General features: G+C 36.0%; 1 protein-coding gene across 8 annotated transcripts in view; it reads right to left on the reverse strand.

The window, feature by feature from the left end:
* Nucleotides 1-25,525, reverse strand: part of PEMT (phosphatidylethanolamine N-methyltransferase) — a 172,494-nt gene that overhangs the window by 14,694 nt on the left and 132,275 nt on the right. For all 8 annotated transcript variants that reach the window (XM_023497480.2, XM_031938367.1, XM_012542811.3 and 5 more), the window contains 2 exons: nt 22,683-22,828; nt 8,142-8,253 (listed from right to left, as the gene is read on the reverse strand). In XM_023497480.2, the coding sequence (XP_023353248.1) occupies nt 8,142-8,253; nt 22,683-22,828 (258 nt within the window). The remainder of the gene's footprint in view (nt 1-8,141; nt 8,254-22,682; nt 22,829-25,525) is intronic.

Genomic DNA, 25,525 nt, shown 5'->3' on the forward strand with positions numbered 1-25,525 from the left:
AACATGTCACTACCTGGTATCACATATTCCCTGTGTGAAGAGACCAGGGAACCTTGTATTAGGTATTACCGAAGGCACCCAGACAGAAGAGATGAACAATGAATCTTTGTGTTGGGTCATTTATAGTCTAATTGGAGAGAAAGAGAAAGGCTAAATGGCCAGAGACTAAACTTTGGTAAGTCATAGTTCATGGAAAATTAAATAAAATATATGTTATTCTCTATATGAACATCATGGTCCAAATGATGTCCAACAGGACTGGCCCCATGTAGGTGCTTGTGTATGCAAAGATGTACATAGTTTGGGGAAAAGCTTATGATAAAAGCCTTAGCTCAAACCTGGAACATGCCTTTGGGCCTACCTGGCTCTAGCTTGGAGGTCATTCTATACAATACCTTATCATGGAATCTTCCCATAATCCTTTTTTCAGGATTCTTACCACCTTATATAGGGGGAACTACTTGCTAACAAGGACCTTCCAAAACTTTTGGAATTAAGCCCCTGGGTATAGAAAATAGATCCATCTCAAAGCTGATAATATGCAGGGATTATATGGAAAGTGCTAATAAGACCATTACTATTATGAACTTCAAATGATCACTGATCAATGATCATTGGAGCATAAGATTATTGATTAGGTGCCGGAAGGGACCTTTGAAACTATCATTCCAATTCACTCATTTTGCAGATGAAGATACCAAGATCACAGAAATTTAGTGACATAGTAAAGTCACTCAGAAAAAGGAAAAACTGAACTCAGGTCCTCTGAATCTAAAGTTAGTGTTAGTTTTATTGATATTCAAAGTCTCCTTAATCCTCAAATTTATCAAGTTTCCTCTTAGAAGAAAACCTTAGGCACTGTGGTGGTAACTGATAGTAACACTGGATATCCATTCTTGAATTTTCCACATAGCCCAAGAATCTGGAGCTAAGAAAGCTCATTGGCCTCTAGGTGGTAAGTGAATAATTTCACTTACTTCTCACCTGTGCATCTCGGTGCATTATACTCCAAATTCTGATTTCTTGACTAAATAAGTATGAACTTTAGGGATTCAGAAGTTTATTTATTTATTTTTTTTTTGGTGATTCCTCCTTTTTTACCCCAAAATATCCATTGCATATTTGGTTCTGCCCTTGTTACAGCAAAGGGCAGGGAAATGAGAAGCTCTTCATCTTCTATCTAAGCAGAAGGATCCATATGTCTGGGGAAGTGCAAATCAAAATGAAAATCCTACTGTTTCTTCATTCAAAGTATTTTTTGTGGACAACAATTACTTTTGACTTCTAAAGCTAATGAAAAAGGACAGCTCCTTGGTGACAAAGGCTGAGGAGTCATATAACCACATCTGCTTCCTGTTTCTAGAAATAGCTGCTATCATACTGTTTCCCCAATTTATTTCTATAGTTACCTTCTGATTCTCAGCCTAGAATAAGCTAGTTCTTACAAGTTAACAGTTAGTGGGCTAATGGTTTTGGATGAATTGAGGGAGAGAGGGAGGTTTCTAGACTGCCAGCTTCAAAGACAACAGACTGTAATCAGTGGAATCTCACAATATCTGCACAGTCTTGTAACAAAAGTTCTATATTGGAGCTGTACACAATTTTTAAATAAGATAAAGAGTCTAACCAGTATGGTGACTTTGTCAGGTTTTTAAATTAAAACAAATTCTGAAGATAATAGTAGTAGTGAAGGGGAGTTCACAATTTTGTATGTCATTCAGGGAGGTGACCAGACAATTCAATTAAATAAACATTTATCAAATCCTTACTATTGTTCAAATCAATGTATTAAGCACTGGAAGATAGGGGAGAATTACAAGGAAAAACTCCTAATTACTTGTAAGGCAAAAAATGAGATGAAGACCTATTCATAAGTGGTAGAGAGTTGATCTTTTTGAGGTAATGGATGCTCTGATGTCAATGGAAGGATGGCTTTTTACTGGGGCTGCCACTTGTCCTACTTTTCACTTTCTCCTCCCCTACTATACCGTAGACAGGAATGACTCAGATAACAGATGGGCTGCTTACAAGATTCTTTTCTACAATAATAATAATGATAATTTTTTACAATTGAACAAAAATCATATTCTTCAATTCAATCAAAACATTTTAGAAGGGACTTTTTACAGGTCCCCTGGTCTAATATTTCATTCAAGGAGGAATTCCTTCTATAGCAAATCTGTCAGATACCCTCTTGTAGTGTTTTTTTTTTTTTTTTTTTTTTTTTTGGGGGGGGGAGTTGTTTTAAAAACATGAGTTTTCAAAATATCCTCAGTGTAACTCAAGACCACCTCCTACTTCAATGACCCTGATAGTCCACAGCTCTTCTTAGGGCTGAGAGGGAATTGCTTGTCCCTCTGACCTATAAATTCCAGAATGTCAAGTCAGCTTTCAAACTCCCACTGCAAGACTTCTTAAATCTTATCTCCTTTATGTTGCCAGTTTGAATAGGCCTTTTTCTTTGTCTTTCTTCATTTAAACACCCAACCTCATTTCTATTTCCTCTCTCCATTTCTGTTTCCCTTGAGGCAAAAAGCCCAAAACTGAACAGAATTTTCTGGAATAGATATCTCATAGTTTGGTACCTTCTTTTCTTTATCCTTATTTTTTGCACAAATTAGTACATCCCTTTCTGCACCTGTGCTTCCCTAGTTTCTTTCAGAATTCAGTAATTTCTATGAGGCTTTCTCAACCTCCCTTCAGCAATCTCTGTCATTTCCTATCAGATTCTAAGACCATCCTGCCAAAATTGTCCTGTATTTATTTTGTATGTTTTCTGTATTTTATATGTGTACATGTTGTTCTTTGATGATGGGGACTGTTTTTGTATCACTGTGGTCTAATAGGAACTTCACAAATACATGTTGACTGATAAAAAACTCTGGAGTTGATACTTGAGGAACAGCCAGCAGTGAATTCCAAATCTTTTTCTTATGTGATAACCACTCCTTCTCTTCTAAATAATTTTTTACGAAATAGGTTTAGCAGCATTTTTGTTTTTCTTCCCAGGTTATTTTTACCTTCTGAATCAAACTCTTTGTATGCAACAAGAGAACTATTTGGTTCTGCACACATATATTGTACCTAGGATATACTGTGACATATTTAATATGCATAGGATTGCTTGCCATCTGGGGGAGGGGGTGGAGGGGAAAAGTCGGAAAAGATGTGAATGCAAGGGATAATATAAAAAATTACTCAGACATGGGTTCTGTCAATAAAAAGTTATAATTATTAAAAAGAAAAGAAAAGAAAAGAAAAGAAAAGAAAAGAAAGAAAAGAAAAGAAAAGAAAAGAAAAGAAAAGAAAAGAAAAGAAAAGAAAAGAAAAGAAAAGAAAAGAAAAGAAAAGAAAAGAAAAGAAAAGAAAAGAAAAGAAAAGAAAAGGAAAAGAAAAGAAATAGGCTTAGCAGCAATTGAGATTCTACTGTTTATATTTCACTGCTCAGAGAAGTATCCATTGGTCCCTATTTCTGGACACTATCCTAACTTGCTAACTTGCTAATTAGTAACAAAACATTTGAATTAAAAAAAAAAAAGCTTTAAGTAAGTTAGCAATTTTGTTCAAATTTAAATAAACTATATTCTTATATTTCCGTTTAGATTTCCTCAAAAGGTTGAGTAACCATAGTAGAATTACCTCTGGCAGATGAGAATTCCATGCAATGGTACTCCTCCTTTAGGAGGATATGGGTTTTATCTTAAATATGAAAAACAGCATGTTTAATAGGCAGGAGTTCCTAGTGACATTCATTGATTTTATGACTTGTGGAATTGTACTGTGCTCTTTGGGTTTCAACAGAACAGCTTATAAAATCAGAATAATGGTCCCAAGCCTTTGCTTAATCCTGAACAACTGTATAATGATTACACATTGGGTTCCTTTCTCCACCCCACCCCACCCCCAACAAGCTCAAAGTATGCAAAGAGAGGTTCTTTTTGGCTCTCCTAATAACAGCTCTAAATTAGGAGATTTTCTTTTCCTTTCTTTTCTATTTTTTTTTAAAGAATTTATTCAAGACTATTTACCTGGCAGACACTAGATCTTGTTTTTCTCAGCTATAAAATGAATAGCCGATGGAATTTTCTGAGGTTCCTTCTCCTTTTAAACTATTTTTGGTTTCAAGTGTATGTAATGGAAATAGAAGGGATGGGGACTAGATTTTGTGATTTCATTGCTGTGGGGAACTCTGATGATAAACAGCTTCCCTGCACATTGGAAAGTTGCTTGGAACAACAGCATCAAAATTAAGAGATCACACCTCCTCAATATGGCCAGAACCAGATTTAAATGTAATTGGAATGGCAGGAAGGTCAAGTAATTTGCTCAAAGTTACACTGCTAGAGGGCAAGAATTCCCTGGCTTTTAAGCAAGCTCAATCCCATACTGCTTCTCACTGGAGGAAAAAGGAGATAATGTTGAGGGTTTTTTTTTTTTTTTTGGGGGGGGGGGTGAGAAAGGAGATAAGGCATGAGACAATGGAGGTTAAGTGACTTGCCCAGGTTCACACAGCTAGGAAGTATCTAAGTATGGATTTGAACTCAATTCCTCTTGAGTGTTTACATTATTTTAGTCCATTGATTCTGATTTTAGTTTGAACTAGCTCACTGCATTTCTTGGGAACAAGGGGAAAAGAAGTAAACTGGAAAAACAAAAACAAAAAAGAACAAAGCAAATTTTGATTCATTGAAAAAATCAATAATTAGAATTTTTTGGGGTTCAGCATATTAGCCTTTTCTGGTTAATGGTTTACTTCAGTTTAGTTCAGTACCTGACAGATCTAGAGGTATTTATCAAAATAGTTTAATTTTTTACATCCCTTTCTGATGGAGCATCTCACTCCATCTTGTGCATGTCAGATGAAAGGGTGAGAAGAGCTTTTTTGCATCCATCTACAAGCCATGAGCACATCAGTCACCTCTAGTTTTTATAAAGAGGAAACCTAGACCTGGAGCTAGAGGAAAGTAATTGAGGAGAGGACGTTGGCTTTCTGGTAGCTTCTATAGGAAACCTGAGAACAAACCCTGGAGAAGTGGGGAAGTCAATCAAGCTTCCTTTCAGTGACTCCTACTGCTCCTCTTTGAAACTTCCCATTCTCAGAAGGTAAACCAAAGTTCTTGCCCTCTCCCTCACCATATCCTCAGTTGTACCATTTCCCTCTATTCATTAAGGAAAGTAAATAATGGTAAAGGTTCAATTGGGATTCTTAGCCAAGGTCCTCAGCTTACACAGCACAGATCATTCTTTGTGTGCTCTTCGTGTCTGAATAAAATCAATGATAATTCCTCTTCTCTCCCTCACTCCCACTTTCCCTCTGAAGCCACGCAGAGAAAAGGCATTGGGAGCTGAGACAGATGGCCTTCAAGGAAGATTTACAGGCAGTCCTGCTTGGTCAGCACTGTGGGGCCAGCATGAAACATTGCCCATCTTTAATGGGCTCTCAGACAGGCCACGATCAATCCTTCCTCCCTCCCCCACCGCTCTACTACTACTTCATGACAGTAGTAGCTCTGGGTTTCCCTCACAGAATAGTAAATAGTAGCCATTCTCCAAAGAGTCCCTAAGGTTTACTTAGCAGCTCACCTGGGGATCTCGGTTCCTTTAAGCACTCCCTGGTTGATAGAAAGTTACAATCTCCAAGGGCCCCATGAGGATTTTTTCCTTAATAATAATGGAAAAAAAGCTTTCTAGTTTCTGCTGGAAGATTTACTTACTCTCACTGAGCTACAAGTAGCTCAGAACACATCTCCCAATGGCCATAATATTTTCTTCTCCATGAATAATATGTAGACTCGGCCTCTAATACACTGAAAATATTCCTTCACACAAGCTATTGGCTTTCTTTGCCTGGAGACTTCCAGAATCGCACATCTTAAGCTGCAGTCTACTTCACGAATCTCAGTTCCCCCAACCTTTTCCAGTATCTTCAACAAGATGACTGAAATTGTAGCTAATACCTATGCTACTATGTTGTAGGTAAAATGACTTTATAAGGGTCATTAACCACCTCCTAAACATACCCAGGATCTAAAGTAGAACGAAAGCCTCATAAATAAGTATACAAGGGCTGCCTGTCTGGGGCTGCCAGGTGCTGATGGAACTGGTCCTTTGCTAAGTAAGCAGAGTGCCTGAACAAAGAAATCAACTAATTAAGATGCATTATTAAGCGGCTTCTATCAGTCAGGCAAATGACAGACCAAGCATTGGTGTAATAGGAGCCAGGAAAAGCTGGGTTAATAATCTGCTTCTGGTTATATTACTAAGTCAAGTCAACTCTATGGGGTTCAGTCTCCTTATCTGTCAAACAGGGTTAATAAGACATATAATATAGTACAGTACAGTATAGTAAATACAGGGTTGCTGTGAGGCTCAAATGACAGTATGTATGTAAAGCATCATGTAAATGTCAGCTACAATTACCTGCTCAGCTAAGAGTCAACACCATTCTCCTTGGTCACGAGAAATTAAGAAAATCATATAACATTTTGGCTGAAGGAGCCCTGAAAAGATCATCCTGTCCATCTTCCTTTCCTTACAAAGGAAGAAATGGAGTTCCAAAGACATGAAGTGATTTCCCTAATGTCTTTGAGTTAGCTTGAAACCTCATACAAAGCAGTTGCTGATTTTTTTCCCCACTACCCATAAAAACACCTTCCTTGTCTCTCTATAATAATGCTTAATATCAACACCCTAGGGGATTTCCAGGTGGGCCAACATGAATTGTTATTGGGTGACTATACTCTAGTATTTATCAGGGATTGCTTCTTTAAAAAATTTTATGCCTGAATCCTACTCTTAATTATGCCTTGGCATTACTTAACCTGCCCCGACCTATAAATTCCTTCCATGGTTGTGGGTGTATATATCTATATATCTACATATGTATACGTGATCATATTTTTTCTTAAATATAACTTCATTGGGGATAGGGTGGTTAAAAGGAGAAAAAAAGAATAAAGTAAAAAAGGAACGCAGCAGAAAACAAAAGAACAATTTACAAGGAAGTAGAGAAAAAAGATAATCATGAATAATTTTTTCTCCTAATATATATACTTTCTTGATCTGGTAATTTATTGTTATATATTTTGAATCCTCCCTGATGTTATGCTGGATACATAATAATATTTTCTTTTGTATTTCTTTTCTGTTCTTTATGGTTTTTAAAATTCCGTGGTTTTTTGTTTGTTTGCTTCTTTTTGTTTTTGGATTAAAAAAAAAAAGGTAAAAATGAAAAGAAAAAAAAAAGTTCCTGGGGGAGGAAGCAATCAGGATTAAGTGACTTGCCCAGGGTCATGCAAGTGTCTGAGATTGGATTTGAAGTCAGGTCCTTTTGACTACAAGGCTGGTGCTCTATCCTCTAGGACATCTACCTGCTTGAGATTCCCTCTTAAAAAGATCAAAATATCCTGGCTGATTTCCGGTAGCAGAAATCAATCAACAAATATTTATTAAGCCTCTCCCAGGAAAGGCACTTGGCTATATATTATAGGAGAAGTAAGAAGCATGAGGCTGTTCAGAAAAGAACAACAGAGTTAGTTACAAACTTGAGTCAAGTCCCTTCATTATTATTATTATTATTATTATTATTACTATGTGACTCTAGACAACTAACTTCCTTTCCTCTAGATCTCAATTTTGTCATTTGAAAAATAACAGAATTAAAATGTGTCCTTTAAGGTCGACTTTAGGTTTCAAATTTTGAATAAATCATGCTTTCTTTCCTTTAGTAGATTACTGTAAGTCAATCAATAGACAAGCATTTGCTAAACATCGACTATGTTCTAGACTGTTTTAGGTACAATCATTGATAATAATAACTATTAATAAATGGGAAATTTTATCACTAATTATGAAGATTACTAAAATATTGACTTTGGATTTCAAATGACAGTATTATTAATTTTTTTTTGTCAAGGCAATTGGGGTTAAAAAGTGACTAGCTCAGGGTCACACAACTAGGAAATGTTAAGGGTCTGAGGACAGATTTGAACTCAGGTCCTCCTGACTTCAGGACTGGTGCTCTATTCACTTCCCCACCTACCTGTCCGACAGGATTATTAATAACAGAGTTTGGTATCTTATAGTAAGATGAATAGAATTCACAATTATAGTGAAAAGACTAAATATAAACTTATACTTACATGATTGACCACCCCAGGTAGTTGGCTGTGCTTCCCCAATACATAGGATTGTCCAAAACATTAAATGGAAACTTTGTCACTCTTGCTTCCTTCAAGATTCCAAAGTAATCACCTATGGACAAAAACAATCAGGAAGCTCATTCATCTATTCAACAAATAATTATCACATTCTACTATATGGCCAACTCTTGCTATAGAGCCAAGAGGGGGTGTCTGGAGGATGCAGAAGCCATTCATAACTATCTTAATAATTATTAAGACAGCCCTGTCAATGGCAGTCAACACCTCCACTTCAATTGTCCAGAATATCCTGTGAGAGTATGGGTCATTCTGAGCAACCTGAGCTTTTGCTCTTTCATGTTCCTGCTATTCAGAGTTACCACCTGCTGAGGAGGAATCCCCTTTCTTCTCAGCCCCTCACCTCTATTACTTTCATATTCTATTGATTCTATGCTTGGCCAGATCGATAGAGCACTTGTGGAATCTCTCGCCTCTTTGTCTTACCATTGCTTTTTTTCTTTCTAGAGGTTCTTCAGCTGCTCATATGATTTTACTTATCCTCTCTATGCATATGACTCATAGACTTACAGATCCAACCCAAGCCTGTCTCACATCACTAACTGCCTAGAGAAAATTTCAAACTAGGTTTCTATGAGACATCTCAAACTCAACATGTTCAAAACAGAATTTAATTTTAGTTTTTAATTTTTTTTGCAAATCTATTCCTTTCAAACTTTACATTTTCAGGCAAAGTCAGCCATACATATTCACAATCTCAGTCTGAACATAATGATTTTAGAAAGGTCTGGGAAGATTTACAAGAACTGAAGCTGAATGAAACCAGCAGAACCAGAAATTCATTGTACAAAATAACAGCAAGAATATATGATAACCGACCAATTATGAAAAGCTTGGTCCATCCAGTGATCCAAAGCAAACCCAATAGATTTTGTACAGAAAATGCCATCTGCATCCAGAAAAAGAACTAAGGAGACCGAATGTAAATCAACACATGCTATGTTCATGGTTTTTTTTTTTCCCTTAACCCTGATATGGTTTTTCCCTTTTGTTCCTATTTTCCATACCCAACATGATTAATAAACCAATGTGCATCAAAATAAAGCATATCCTTTAATCCCTTATGTACTGAATGTGGCTCTTGTAATACTTATTAATTTGTATCAATACCCAATACATCTCAGATCAGACTTTTATCAGATACTCTTCTAATTCTAATTCTCGCTACACTGACTTTATTTGTGCAAAACTGTTTCAATTTTATATAGTTGATCTTCCTATGTTCACCTCAATCTAGTATTAAGTTAAAAAGTCTCCTCCAATTGTACTCGTGCACACACATACATGGATGTGTTTTGTTTTTTAAATAGATTTTGGGGGAATGTTTACATTATTTGAAAAGTCATTTTCTCCTTGAAATTAAATATAAGACTGCTGAAGAGACAAATGAATGTGTGTTTCTAGACTGAGAGGTGGAGGTTTTTTCTACCCCCACAAGTTCTTCCAGAGCATGTTGAAAACACAATTTGGCAGAGCTCTTACCTGGCAGCAAAAGTCTGGCAATGTTTAAAGAGTACCCACAGAGTTGAATAATTGTGGACTCTGTGTGTGCATGCACACATGTATATGTGCAGGTGCGAAAATCCTTTCAGATTCACAAAGGATTACACCTTCCTTCCTCTCCTCTGCCCTTCTCTATAACTGAAATAGTCTTTCATTAGCTTCTTTGGAAAGATACTTGGCCTTCAGCTGTTCAGCTCCTTTTTACCTCAAAGAAGATCTTGGAAAGTCCACTGGCAAAATGTAGTATAGACATTACTGGACAATGTGAGAGCACGAATTGGATGCTTTTCCTCAATTGCTTTCTTACAAAGTAAGTTTCAATCTAGATATTTGCAAAAATAACCGTGATATAAAATTAAAAGGTGTCAATAAATCTTATTTTTTAAAAAATGAATTAAGTTCCATCTATGCACTGTATTTTATTTATATTTACAGATTTGAGGTCTGTCTTACAGGAAACAATTTGGGCAAATTAATATTCAATGTCCACAATCTGTTTAGGAATATCCAATCTATAGCCATCTACTTTGCTAAATGAAAAGTGCTGCTATTTATAAGTGTCTGAGACTTTTCTATTTTTGGCCTCCTTAGAGTATATATATCTGGCACTGGGACTGATGGGTAAAAGGATATGGAAACTTTAGTCACTTTTCACCCACAATTCCAAATTGTTCTCAAAAATGGATTAAGCCAATTTACAACTCAATCAACAATATAGCATTATGCCCACAAAACTTCCAATTTCAACCCTTTCCATCTTTTGTTATCTGTGCTGATTTGTTGTATGAGATAAAACCTTAATGTTGTTTTGATTTACTATTAATGTTTAAAAAGTAATGAAATGATTCAAGACAATTCCAACATATTATGATGGAAAGTACCATCTATATCCAAAGAGAAAACTATGAAGACTGAATGTGGATCAAAGTCTAGTATTTTCACCTTCCTGTTTGCTTTTTTCCCCCCCTTACATTTTTTCCCCTTTTGATCTGATTTCTTGGACAGCATAATGAATATGGAAATGTTCAACCTTTGCTTCCTGTTTGGTGGTGGTAGAGGGAAAGAGGGAGAAAAATTTGGAACATAAAGTTTTTTCAAAGATGAATGTTGAAAAATATGAAAACTATTTTTGCATGTATTTTGAAATTTAAATATTGTCAAAATGAAAAATGTAAATATGCTTTTTAATGACTTGTAATTTTTAAAGAACCTCTCATTCATATCTTTTGTCTATCGGCTTTTATCCTTATTCTTTGTTAGTCCCCTACATAATTTTGACACCTCCCCCCATTTCTATTGAATTTTACCTTATTAAACAAAGGCCAATCCACTAATCTGTCAAGATCATTTGCAACCCAACACTGTCAAACATTTGAAAATCATCTCACCTTTGTATCATTTAAAAATTTTATGGGTTTGCAATGTATGCCTTTAATCTAAGTTACTGATAAAAATGTTACAGTACAGAATTGTGCACAGATCCCTGTGGTCTTCCATTAGAAACCTTCTTTAAGCCATTAATGAATATTCTCTTATTCTGGAGATCCAACAAGTTCTGAACATTCTGGCGAATATCTCTCTACATTCTATACAAGAAAAAAAGACATATTTTATTGAAAGCATTGCTAAAACCATGGTAAACCATCATCATCATCACCAGAGCATTTATAAAGTGCTTGCAGGTTTAGAAAATGCTTTTATGAATATTATCTCATGTTGTCCTACAATAATCATGGGAGGATTTGTGTGTGTGCATGTGTTCACAATTTCACAGATTAAGAAACTGAGATAGATAATTGTTAAGTGATTTGTTCAGAGTCACAGAGCAAGTTTAGTATCTGAACTTTGGTCTAACCGATTCCTGATTCTAGATCCAACTCTCTATTTTGCCGCCTGCCCAAACTACATGTGTAATTCCCTTCATCAGTTAATTATTGGGATCTGGGTGATCCCCTGGCACATGCACAACAGGCTTTCCTGGTACCTATTAAAAACCAGACTTCTGGAAATTCTGGAATTGACTAGAGTGAGGCTGAACAATTGAGCAAGCCTGAAGGCCTAATTCCCAAAACAGACTTTAAACCTTTTAAACACTTCCTTCATCAGCAGATCTTTTTTCATCATCTAATAGACTTGTTATCTGGACTTATTTCCCAGCAGGTAACATTTCCACCTCTTATTCTCCCCATCCTGGTGACCCTGAACTCTTACCTGACTGCCAATGAACAAACATCCATCCCCAATCTCATCTATCAATCCTTTCTCCCTTCCTACTGTCTGTCACTAGGCTATCCAAAACACTCGGTGCATAATGAACTTCCTTTCACTTTAGACCTCTTCATCTGATCATATGACTCCCCAAACTCAACCAATTTAAGCGGCTTCCTATTGACTTTAGAATATAAAGTCTTCTGTTTAAGTTTTAAATGCCCTGTACAATTTTTCCATTTTCCACTGGATGTTACTACTCTTCCTACCCTCTGAAATCCAGCCAAATTAGCCTTAGAATGCAGTAAAACGTATCAAATAATCTGCCAAGACTGAATTCTCATTCATCTCTTTAGCAGGCAAATTTTCTTTCCTTGTTAATAAATGATAAAATTGTATTTATGTCAGACTTTTTAAGATAAATTTATGATTTGTTATCAGTAAATGTTTCATTTGTATATCTGGGTAAAAATTTCTTGAGTGAAAAGGGATGATGAGTGGAAAAAGTTTTTAAGAAGCCCCAGTCTAGACAACAGACTTGGAAAGAAAATTGACAAGTTAATACAAGAAATGTAAAAAAAAACTTGCCTAAGTAAGAAACCCTCTAAACATCAGAATGGATCAAATAAAAGGGAATGATCTCATGAAACACCAGAAAATATTAAATAGTCAAAAGACTGGGAAAAATTCATCCTCTGACTCTGGTGGTCCAGCAAGTTCTGATTCTTCTGAATTCATTGGGGAGTCCATATCTTTCTATATTCTACATAAGAAAAGTATTATATACTTTATGGAAAGCATTCCTAAAAGCAGGATAAATTATCATCATCATCACTAGAGCATTTCTACAATTCTTTAAAATTTATAAAATGCTTTTATAAATATGATGTCATCTTGTCTCACAAGAAACCTGGCCTCATTAAAAAATGATCTGGGGGGGGAAAATCACAAAAAACCAACAACAACAACAACAACAACAACAAAAAAAAAAAAAAAAAGCAAAACCAAAACACTAACCATTGAACTTTGTTAACCATATTTCAAAAAATCTTGCAAAAAAACTTTCCAGACTTATTAGAACTCTGGTCACCATTTGAAAGAAATATAAAAATGAAAATTCCAGGGATGGTATAATCATAATCCAGAACTTCCTAGTCCAATTAAAAGAAAAATACTGTAAACAGCCAGAAAGACTTCAAGCACTAAGGAGCCATAATCATGTTCATGTTTAGAAAGTGATATTCCAGAGCACAAAAAACAAAAGCTGTCACCAAAAATAAATTACCTACTAAAATTTAGTGCGAACCCAGAGGAAAAAAGGGACCTTCAATGATGAAAAAGAGAATGTCCAAACATTCCTAATTAATGAGAAGAAACTTTGAAATACAACAATAGAAGTCAAGGGAAAATAAAAAGGAAAAATACATTTTAGCAATTTGAAAGGAATATACAAGGATGAAGTGTTTACTGTTTAATAGGGGAAGAATCAGTTGGCTAAATGACACACATGATCTGGAAAGAATAGTTTTGATTTATGATGATCGTAAATGAAGAAAAGGTAAAGCAAAAGAGAAACTTACTATTTTTTATCATCTCGGAGTGACAGTAGAAAACTATAAAAATAGGGAGGAGAGAAGAAGGAAAGTATCACCTGAATTTCACTTTCATTTTAAACATCTAAAGTCAAAGGAGTATAGAAGATACATACATATATGTAAATGCAAAAAATTTTTTTAAAGAAATACATTCAAATCAATAGGGTAACAAGAAAGAACTGGGAGGGGGGAGGAAGAATTGATTAAGGGAGGGATTAGTTATAACCAAATGAACTTCAGTGTGAAAGGATTTCTATGAAGAAGGGTTAAAACAAAAGAAAGGGTAAGAAGGTATAAGTGGTATCAGTTCAAGGGGGAGAGATAAAGGAGAAAGGGGGATATAAATAGTATCAAGCATAGACCACTAATGCTGAATACCTTCTCTTTTACTTCCACCTGTCTAAAATGGGTTGCACAAATAGAAGAAAAATAGGAGAATACTATAAATATTATAAACTTTATTTTATAATAAATATTCATAAAAACCATAGCTATGAATGAGATAAACTCATCTATAAAAAGAAAGTGAATAGCAAAATAGATTAGAAGGCAGAATCCAACAATATATAGTTTGAAAGAAACATTTCAGAAGAGGCTAAATGGTGGGGGAACAAGAAAAAGTATCTCTCTACTCCATAACTTTTCTATGAAGAAACAGAAAATATACCAGACTGAGTCCTGATTGGAAAACCTCTCAAGAAAAAAAAAAATTAAAAGTCATTTTTCCAGTGGTACAGAAAGAGTGCTCATGGACACCAGGGCCAGAGTCTGGCCAGCAAGGGTGTTGTAAAGCATTACAGTACAAGGAAAGACAATGCTATCAATGATTGTCAGCGCCTTCCCAAGAACTGAGAACTTAAAAATGATTGGCCCAGGATCATACCTGTCATGATGGGGTTTGCACATAAAACATTTATCTGACGAGCTAGCTCAGATCTACTATTTTTTGCTCTATTCCAGGATCTCAGGGATAGCTCAGGCAGAGAACCTGCAAGCTTACGGTGCTCCCAAATAGTTCTAATCCAGAGCAGAGATGGATAGCTACCTTCCTGCTCTGAGCTTCACAAGTTCATGCCATACTTATGCCCTTTCTATCTACTACTTTTAATTTAACATAAAATGAAAAACAATTTATTGGAAGAGAAGCTAGATTTTGTTCTACCCAAATACTTTTATGTAATCAACAGATGCAACTAGATGTCACATTAAATAAGAGTACTGGGCCTGAAATCAGCAAGACTCATCTCCTGGAGTTCAGATACTTACTAAGTATGGGACCCTAGTCATTTCACCCTGCTTTTTGCTCAGTTTCCTCATTGAATTAGAGAAGGAATGGCAAACCACTCTAGTATCTTTGCCAAGAAGACCCCAAATAGCATCACAATGAGTTGGACATAACAGGAAAACTACTGAAAAATAACTACTAATAAAGAGAATGGTCTTGCATTTCTTACATTTCACGCTGATCTAGACTTGTGACTATTCTTTGCAGAAAATCTTCTGTGAAAAAATTACCTCTTTCCCCGTCATATTTTCACCCAGAATATCCTTAACAGAACATCCTTTTAGAACATTCTCATAAAAACTTAATGGTGTTGAGAAAAAAAGGTTATGTGTTTGTTTATAGCTGCTGACGTCACTAGTTTTATTTACTAATGATACAGCACATCAATTCCTCAATTATTCTGATAACAGCCCCTCTGAGATATTTTCAGTACGGGGCACATACTTATTATCTTCAGATACTGAGATGTCAGAATCCAAAGGTGATGGCAGGAGGTAGCTTATCAGTAAAGAAGATAAGCTGTTCTCATTTTGCATCTATTTACAACCTCCCTTCCAAATAAACCCACAAATGTCCTTGAAATGATATAACTTGTTTAGGTCTCGTATGTTTCATTGTTTTGTGAGGTGGTACTGCTTATAGTCATCCTCCACTTTATTCACTAAGTTTGCTTGTTCTCTAAACCAGTACTCCTCTCAGCTATCATGTGCTATGGCATGCTAATTGACAAAATAATGAAGTGTTTGCTGATTGAGACAGTTTCCATGCTATTTTGGCCTTGTAGTTGTAGTGTGACAAATTCACATCATAACCTACTCTAAAAAATGGTGAAAATTAAAGTCCTGACTTTATTTTTTAGAGTCAATAGTTTGTTAAAAATAAATTGGATTGGGAACTACTTCACACTGTCTTACCATGGTATCGATTTTTATCTTTCTCTTGCCTGACTGCATACAGAAAGCCAATTAGAAAGTGAATTCCAACAGTAATCAAATTTTTTTTTTCATGTTAGATATAGTCAATTTCATCACTGTGATGTTCTTTTGACTTTCTTATGGATCTATATAAGGTTTTTCAGTAGTCCATAAACCTTTGTCTTCATCTTTCTACATCTACTTCTCTCTCTATGTATATACATATATCCTTCCCTCCCCCCATTAAACTTTAAATCTGACTTCCTGTTTAGAATGTTAACAAATACTAATTTTGTTTCCATGTTTTTCTATGCTTGAAATGTTCTCCTTCTTCAATTCCACTTCCAGAAATCCCTTTCTTTCATCAAAACACAACTCAAATGCTATTTTCTGTCAGAGGCCTTTCTTGGTCTCCCTGGTTACTAAAAATTACTATTTATTATGTTTATACCTATTTATTTACATGGTACCTTCCTCATTATAATGTAAGCTCTCTGAAGGAAGGGAGTTTTTCATTTTTTCTTTTGTATCTCTAGTATTGAGCACAATGCCCAACAAATACTAAATAGGAAAAATGATTATGTGCTAACTAAATTTAGAATTGTTCATTTTATAATTAAAATCATATTTCATTACTGAGTATGAAGTTAGATATTAAGGTTTAGAGGACTTATTCTTCACAAAATTTCTATCTCCTTTAGCTCTTCAACAGATTATGTACAGTCTGCATCTATTGTTTTGTTTATATCCACCATAAACTGGGATTGTCTTGTTTATATTCACTATAAAATGAGAGGATTAAGTATCCCAATAAATGAGGTTTCTTGTGAAATAACAAAAATCAATTATGTTTTCTATATGATTCTCTCTAGAGAACCTATCAATTTAGATTCAACTTTTTTATATCTCTAGGTTTCATGGATAAATGTCAATACTGACACGGTTTAATTTCTCCAGTAGTTTTTTGATTATTGTCTGACAAACATATCAATCACACCAATCTTCAACGTCAGGTCCTTAGAACACCAGTAATTAAATTAATGTTTACAGATGGTCTAAAAAAGTACAAACCTCATTATCCTCTTCCTTCTTTTAGACTACTGTCTCCTCATTAGGAATGAAGATGATTTTTTAAAATTGTTTTTTGTTTCGTGAGCTGCCAGGGGCAAAGAATTCATCACCTAATAGGCAAATTTCCTAGGATTAGCCTGTCCTTTTGGTGACATGAAGACACCTGCCAATCAAGATGACATTTTAGGTAGAACTTTTAAGAGGAATACCCTAGGTAAAATGCAACCATGACTTGTCAAGGAGGCTTGTGCCTGTGAAACCTGGTGCTGGGAGAGGCTGAGGCTGGAGGATCTATTGTCTAAATTGTAGTAATAATTTAGTTACTGAATGTCTGAGTAAAGTACAGTATGGTGAGCCCCTGAAACTTACCAGGGTATATAAGGATGGGACAACTAGCCTGTTTCAGAAAAATGGAGCAAGTTAAAAAGTTTCTATTCTATAATAATAATTCATTATTGTCCTCCTGCCGAGGAAAGATGGCAGACCCAGTCTCAAAAAATAAATGTGTAATTTGGGAAAAGAGGATTTCTTCAATTTTACCAAATGAGACTAACTTTTGTAAGGCAGAAATTGGGGCTTTCAGGAGATGAAGCAGAAAATAAGTTAGGACTTGGGTAAATCTGCATAACAGAAAGCCCAGGGTTGTAAACCAGATGAGGCGTGGGCCATCCTTGGGTGATAGAATCACTTTGACTATTTCTTCCTGCTCTATCCTTCCCATTACATATATAGGGCAAATTGGAGATCCCCAGAAACTTTGAAGAGTTGGTCCTGGCTATGAGCCTGGAAGCATCCTATTCCCATCTAGAAAAATTCTAATTTGTCTCCCTTCTCACAGACCAATTCTGCCTAATCAGAGATGGGAGAAAAAAAATAGGTTGAAGAGGCTATACAATGGGAACTGCTCTGGGATCCAGGTAGAGTCTGGGGACCTCTGCTAAGTGCATCACAGCAATTGTCAAGGCACAAAGGGCAGAGGGAACCCTGAGGTGCTGGGCCTGGGACTGAGAAAAACCTCATTCTCCTGAAGAAGCAGGAAGTGGCACCTGGTGGCAGGGGTGAAGGGATAATGTCACACTGCTTGGGGGGGGGGGGGGGGGGGAAAGAGAGCTGGCTGGCACAGAAACCTTGTTTGAGAGGAGTGACTCACAGCCCTTGGGTAAGCACCTCACCCTACATTTGGATGCCAAGCACAATGTTCTTCAACATATCTAGGCCAATTCCACTCAGAATAGGAAAGTCTAAAGACTGGGCTGAGAATAGTTTTAATGGGCTCCTTCCTTCCACCTAGAGGACTGAGGGATTTCCACCATGGCCACATCCCATGCCAACTGGGTGCAAGGTGAGAGAGGGCAAGGAGAAGCCAGGAAAAGTTGTTTGCCCAGTGTGGTCATTAGAAAAGGTTAGTGACAAGTAACCACGGGTTCCCATCCTGGCTTTGCAACTAACTACTTGTATGTTCAGGATAAGTCACTATTTCTTCAGACTTCAGTTTCCTAAGCTGAAAATTTTGAGGTTTGGACTAGATGGCCTCTAAGAATCTCATTTCCAACTCTAAATCTATAATTCCATGATTCTATGATCCTAAGATTAGGGTCCTCAATCATTTCCTCATGAGGAGCTGCTTTTGATTTTTATAAGTTTTATTCACAGCTGAGTAAAAAAAATTAAAGGGGAATTCTTATAATATAGGGGATCATTGTGGCAGCGGGTGATTAGGAGAATAAAAAGGTGAGAACTAAAACTGAATGGTAGATATAGAATATTTACAGGAGTCAGGGAGAAAAGTAACATTGCATATTGAGACATACTCACATGAGGAAATCTAGTTTAGTACCAATCAATCAACAATCATATGCCAGCCACTGTGCTGAGTATTAGAGTTACAGAAATCTATGTCCTGGGCACTAAAGATTAAAATACACAAAGAAGATAGTTCTCATCTTCAATGAGCTTACATTCTTTCAAGAGAAACAACAACTAAAATGCATACATAAATAAGTATAAGGTAATTATGGAGAGAAAGGTACTAGCTGCTGTGGTATTGGGAAAGGGTTTGGTTTGGGTAGAAAGCTGAGCTTTGAAGAAAGCAAACTTATATTTGGAGCCTTCACATTCTCTAAAGCTGTTGTTTCAAACCTTCTCTTTTCCAAATCCACCAATTCCTACTTTTACTGTTACCTCTCAGGAAAGGACCTTGACCCAGTTTGCTTGAGGGGGTGGGAGGGGGAGAGGGAGAGAGATTGTTTGCTGCAAACTTTCCATTTCAATTCCATATCTCAAATCATTTTGGTACACTTCCTAATCCAATGCACCTTTGTTCTAGAATTACAGAGTTCAATATCAGCCAGTTATACAACTTTCTTTTTTTTTTATTATTAGGATATCTGAACCAATCTCTTTTCTTTTTATCCAAATATAGTGACACTATTGGAAACATCATTTTGACACATTTCTCTTATTTCATGTACTGTTCTAGAGGATTTTGACCCTAAATTTTTATCTCAAAGATTATCTCAAAAGAACTTATTCCTCTTTTTATGCAATGGTATCAGAAAATTTTGTTTGCTATGCCCATACCACAAGAAACCCAACTATTTCTTCCACACTAGCTTCATACACCATCGATCATAGGCAGTTATCATGTTATTCTTCCAATTCTTGGCTAAGTCTTTTCTTCTCCAAAATATAATCATTTCTGAGGTCTAAGAATAGGGGAAGGGTTCAAGAGAGTTATATTTCCAGATCTCTTTATCAGGTTAAACTCCTAAAGGGCAAGTACTCCTATCCTTTCCTCCTTCCTCGGCACCCCCCACTTTAAGTGTCTTCTTCCTGTAGAAATGGGGCCAGTAGATATGAAAAAGAATCTTCCAAAAGAAATGTAAACTAAAGAAATATCAACAAAAATCATTAATGCTCAGAGCAAGGCAAAATAACTTAAGTAACCCTGAAGTACCACTTTATACCAACCAAACTGCTAAAATCAGCAAAAGCCAAAGTTGAAAGGGCTGGTGGAAGACAAAAATGTTAATTCAATGCTAATGAAGCTATAAATGGGTCCAAATGCTCTGGAAAACAATTTAGAATTATTTAAGAGAAGTTACTAAATTATTTATACTCTCTAATCTCAGGAGTCTACTACTATAAGTCTGAGAGTCATTTACATCCCAAGAAGATCAATCACAGAAAGTAAAACTCCTGTATACCAAAATGTTCTCAGTAACAATGTTGTAATAAGAGAAATTACAAAGAAATTATGTGTATCATTACTTGGGAATGGATAAAAAAAATTATGATTTACAAATATAATTTATGAAATAGCAAATATAAAATATATAAATTCAGAAAAATAGGGGAAGATTTGTATGGCCTGATAAAGCAGGGTCAAAGGAACAATAAACATAGAGGCCACTGACTACAAGAATATAAATAATAATAACCCTGAAGGCAGCCAAACTCAGGTCAAATGAAAAGAACAAAGTTCAGAATTAGTAAAGGGCAGACAAAATAAAATCCTATAGGTCTTTTCTTCCAAGATATATCCTTATTGTTTTTGACAAGTTCCCTTCTTCTCCTTCACCCCCAGACATTCCATGGATTTTTTCCCTTAGTGGTGTCCAAAACAGAAGGACAAATTGACGTCATTGATGCAGGTGTCATGTCTAACCTTATAAAGCTTGTGTTGTTGATTCCAGACATCAAATAGTAGCTGCCTGATCTGAAAACCAGGAGCCACGAGTAAAACGTATTAACAGTAAACTACAGCAAGGTTCAGGCTCTGTTGGCTGGAATCTCTATCCAGAGGCAAAGCATCTCATCCAAGGCTCAAGTCACATGCTTTATAGGAAATTGGACTGCTGTTCAAGGAAAAAGTCTATTCCCAGACTAACTTCAAGAGGTCTACTAGGACAGAAGTCTTTCCCAGAAATGACTAGGTTGGAAGAAGCCTCTACTTTGTGGGCTATTTGACTCATGCCCGTTGCTTTCCAATAAAAACAAACTACTGGCAGATTTGTGAAAGAAGTAAATCAGGTGAAGTAGAAATCATTCCACTCTAAACTCATTGCTCTATCTTCTATTTACAAGCATTGGAAGAGGAGCAATCCAAGTTCCTTATGCAACAAATAAGGAAACTGAGGCTAGAGAAGTTAACTGAAGGATCCAAAGTCACATGTCTAGTAAAGGGACACTTTTTTTGATGAGCTCTTTCCTTAAGGACAAAACTAAAAAAAATCAAGGACTTTATGGAATTAGTTTCCAGTTTCCTTATAAGGAACTAGCCTCTCCCTTTCCCCATCTTTATTTAATTTATATAATATTTTATTTTTCCCAGTCACATGTAAAACAATTTTTACAACTTTGAGGTTCCAGATTCTTTCCCTCCCCTACACCATTGAGAAGGGACATGTGAAATTATGTAAAACATTTCCATAAAAGTCATGTTTAAAAAAGTTATGCTCTAATCTGTACAGATACACTCTTGAGTATGGACAGGATTTTTTAAAATCATAAGTCCTTTGGAGTGGTCTTGGATCACTACATTGGTGAGAATAGCAGTTGTTGACAGCTGATCATCTCACAATGTTGCTATTACTTTGTACACAGTACATTTCAGTTTGCATGAGCTCATGGAGCACTTTCAAGGTTTTTCTGAGATCATCCTGCTCAGCATTTCCTATAGAACAATATTGTTCTATAATGAACTAGAGTGTGACAGAAATGGAATTGAATGCCTTGCCTTAAAATGTTCCAGTTGAAGCAAAGGCCAGGTGATAACATATTTAGTATGCTATGGAATGGCTTCTTTTGGGAGTAGAACTAGAAGAGATGGCTTCAAAAGAAACTTCAAACACTTAAATTCTAAATTCATCTTAAATTCATCTCAGGTTACAACAATCTCTCCTACATTTGAACTACAAAACCTAATGCTTGAAGCAATAATTTATCATTTATTGCTTTATCCTCCTGGCTATCTATGTTTTTTTTTTTTAAAAGATGAATATTAAAAAAACCAAAGGGTGTTTCAAGGTCTGCTAGTTCACTATTAGTGAAGAGGGTGACTAAGCAGCCAAAGAAAATTAATACATCTATGATCTCCATTAAAAAAAATTTTTTTTTTTTTCCCAGAACAAAGCAGATTCTAATTCTTTTATACCTAGGTTTCTCATTTAGAATGTTGCATTCACTTGTAGGGGTCACACTTTAGAAAGGCTGCTGGAAAAAGAGTATGGCCAAAGAGACAGAATTCAAATCTACATGGTACATGGACTAGAAGTCATATCAAAAGTGATGAGAAGACATGATGTTAAAGGAAGAGGGAAAAATTCTAACTATATTCAAATATTAACAAATGGAAATTAGATTAGATTTGTTCTGTTTGATCCTAAAGAGGAGGGATGAGAATGTTGTATTTAAGTAGCAACAGAGATTACAGCTTGATATAAATTAAAACTTTCTGACATATTAGAGCTTTCCCAAAGTAGAGTTGGCTGATGGGAAAGATGATTAAGTTCGCTATCATTCGAGGTCCTGATTCATTGGCTAGACGACTAGTTGTGGGGTTATTTGTAGAGGACATTCCATATCTGGCCTGAGCTACTGGTTCTTTCCAACCCTAAATTTCTGTGGTTCTATTAGGTAGTGTGTTCCTAGAATGCAGGAAGCAGGTTTCAAACTTTCCATTTCTCCTGGCACCTATCTGCTAAAACAATATTCTATCAACATGTTGGGTATTCAAGTATTCTTCAAGCAAAGCATTCATAGAATCATGGAATGCTTGGGTTGATAGTGAACGTACAAAACTTCCCAACCTTCTTCTACACCAGACAAGACAAGAACTGGGACAAGAAATGTGTCTCAGGTCAGGTGCTCTGTCCTAAGCTCTTACCTAGATATGTCCCAATGAATCCAAGGGCATGGAAGCTGGAGAGCACAAAGATAATCCCGATTCCCAGGATGACCAGGCCTACATAATATGCTTCTAGACAATCCAACCTTTCCATCTTCGGCTGCCTCAACATGGCTTGGGTAAAGCTAGAAGAAAAGACAAGAGAAAGACAGAAGATTTAGTTGTGGCCTCTAAATCAGAGAGATATTGCTACATATCTGCCAAGTCCATTAAAGCCATCATAACCACATTCTTGGGCTGATTCTGCATAGCAGGAGAACCTCATGACATTCATATGAGATTATTAACTATTCATTCATAATCATCAGATGAAAAATTCAATAAGTACTACTCTGTTCCAGGCACTGTACTAAGTGTTGGGAAATAAAAAGAAGCAAAAGATAGCCCATTTGCTCAAGGAGGAAGACAAGATGCAAATAAATATATACAAAGCAAGCTACACAGAGGAAAAACAGGAAATAATTAAGAAAAGCACTGGATAGGGAATGCTTTCTGTAGAAAATGGGATTTGAATTGGGAAGTCAGTTATTCACAAGGGATCTTAGCAATCACTTAGTACAAAATCCTCATACAAGGGTTATCATGGGTTATTATTTTTGTTAGTAATAATAAGCCCCCGTCAGACATTAACACAACATCTTTATTTAGCTTATCAGATTACTCCAACTGATCAGTGTTAATCTTATTTAAGGGAAGATGGCCCTGGCCCTAAGACTAGGAAATCCTAACAGGAATGGTGGATCAGGGGTGCAACTCCACAAACAGCTGAAGTTGTGCTAAAGAATGGATGCCACATATACATTTATCCTAGCTTACTTCAGTGCAGAATTTAAAAATTTCATGCTAGAAGGAATTTCAATGGTCATTCTAATCCAATTTCCAACTCATTATATACATCCCCTTCTACTCAAATACTTCCAGCAATAAGATGTTTGCCATCTTCCAAGGCAGCCCATTTCATTACTAGACAGTCCTCAGTATTAGTTCTATTTATTAATCCTTGTTTTACCCCTGAAACCACTGAGAAGACTAATACCTCTTTCACAAAATAGATCTTCAAATATTTAAAGTTACATATTTGTTACTCATTTATTTTCTATTCTAAGTATAGTATAGGGGCAGGTAGGTAGTGGATGTTGGGTCAGAAATCAAACATTTCCTAGTTGTACAACCCTGGGCATCATTTAATCTTGTTTACATTACTTTTCTCATCTGTAAAATGAAGTGGAGAAGAAAATGACAAACCACTCCAGTATCTTTGCCAAGAAAACCACAACTCAAGTCATGAAGAGTTGGATACTACTCAAAACTGTCTGAACAACACCTACAAAAGCATAGTATAATTTCCAGCTCTTTCAAGCATCTTTAATAAGACACTAACTAGATCTCTCCCCATCATGACCATGTTCCAGCTTGCCAATGTTTCCCGTATATGAAAAAAATGAAAGTATACTTCCCCAGAAACTTATATTGATGATTCTTCAAATTCAATCTCATTAATAAAATGGATTATTTGGTGGCAAAGGTCTGTTCTCTTTCTTTCTTTGTCTCTGGCATTTGTGCTCTTAAGGGACTAAATGACTGCTTTCATTCACTTTTCTTTTTCTACTGTTTTCAAAGCTTGTTTGGAAATTCAACAGTTCATCTAAAGCTTCAGGATGGGCCAAAGAGAAATGACTCATAGATTTCCAAAGGCAGATGTAGGAAGAGAGGAATCTGGAAGGATTGTATGAGCCATGGACAGTAGAAGTTAGCACATATTTGCTATTCATTGCTTTTGAGATGTAGAAGCTCATATGCTTTCAGTGGTTCTCCATAGCCTATTAGAAAAAGTCCACACTATTCATCTTGACACTGAAAGGCCCTATAAATCAGGTCTCAACCTACTTTTCCAACTCTGTTTCCCACTTCCCCAATATGTATCCTTAACTCAAGAAAGCCTGAATTTAGAACTACAGTTGGCAGAGGTCAGAGATATGACGTGAATATAAGGAGGCAAACGAGGAACTTGAATATTAGGATGAGAAGTGTTTATTTTATCCTGCAGGGAAGGAAATGGGAGAGATGTATGGAGAACAGTGGAGACTATAAAGAAGTAATGAGAATTTTGATAGGTTTGTAATGGTAACATATAGCATCTGTGTAGTGTTTATAAAATGGCAAACATTTTATAAAAATTGGCTCATTTATCCTCACAACAAACTTGGTAGTAGATGCTATAATTATCTCCTTTTTACAAATGTGAAAACTGAGGCAGAAGTTCAGAACATTCTGAGAGTGAAATGGAAAAACTACATGGATGGGTCCAATAAGCACTTGGAAGTATGGGAATGAAAAGTGGTATGTGTATGTATTTGGGAGTAATTTGCATAGAGGATAATTAAAAGCACAAGAACAAACTAGAGGGGGAAAAAAAGAAGGCTAAAGATGCCAATATTTTGTGGATTACAGGAAGAGAAGGAAGAAGTTTAGTGGCTACTTTAACTATCTGTGGATCCAGGACTGCACACAAAATAAGACAAATAGTATATAACAGATTTAGCCTGAGGTTCAGATATCAGCCATCCTGGCCAGACTGTGGACACAATCTACAATAAAAAATCCCTGTAATCCCTACTTGTCTGGACTGAAACCCCTCCTTGATTTTTCCCTGTATTATCTTACTAGATAACTGCAAGATTTTCTTGATTACTGGTCCTGGTCCCTCCTGTCCCACTGTTGACCACATCTCAGAGTTAATTTGGGGAATAGCAATAGAATAAAGCTATAACAAGATTACATGTTCAAATGTTTTTGTTACATTTTCAATACTCTTCAAAATG

Source organism: Sarcophilus harrisii, chromosome 1, assembly GCF_902635505.1.
Source record: "Sarcophilus harrisii chromosome 1, mSarHar1.11, whole genome shotgun sequence".
NCBI classification, from domain to species: domain Eukaryota; kingdom Metazoa; phylum Chordata; class Mammalia; order Dasyuromorphia; family Dasyuridae; genus Sarcophilus; species Sarcophilus harrisii.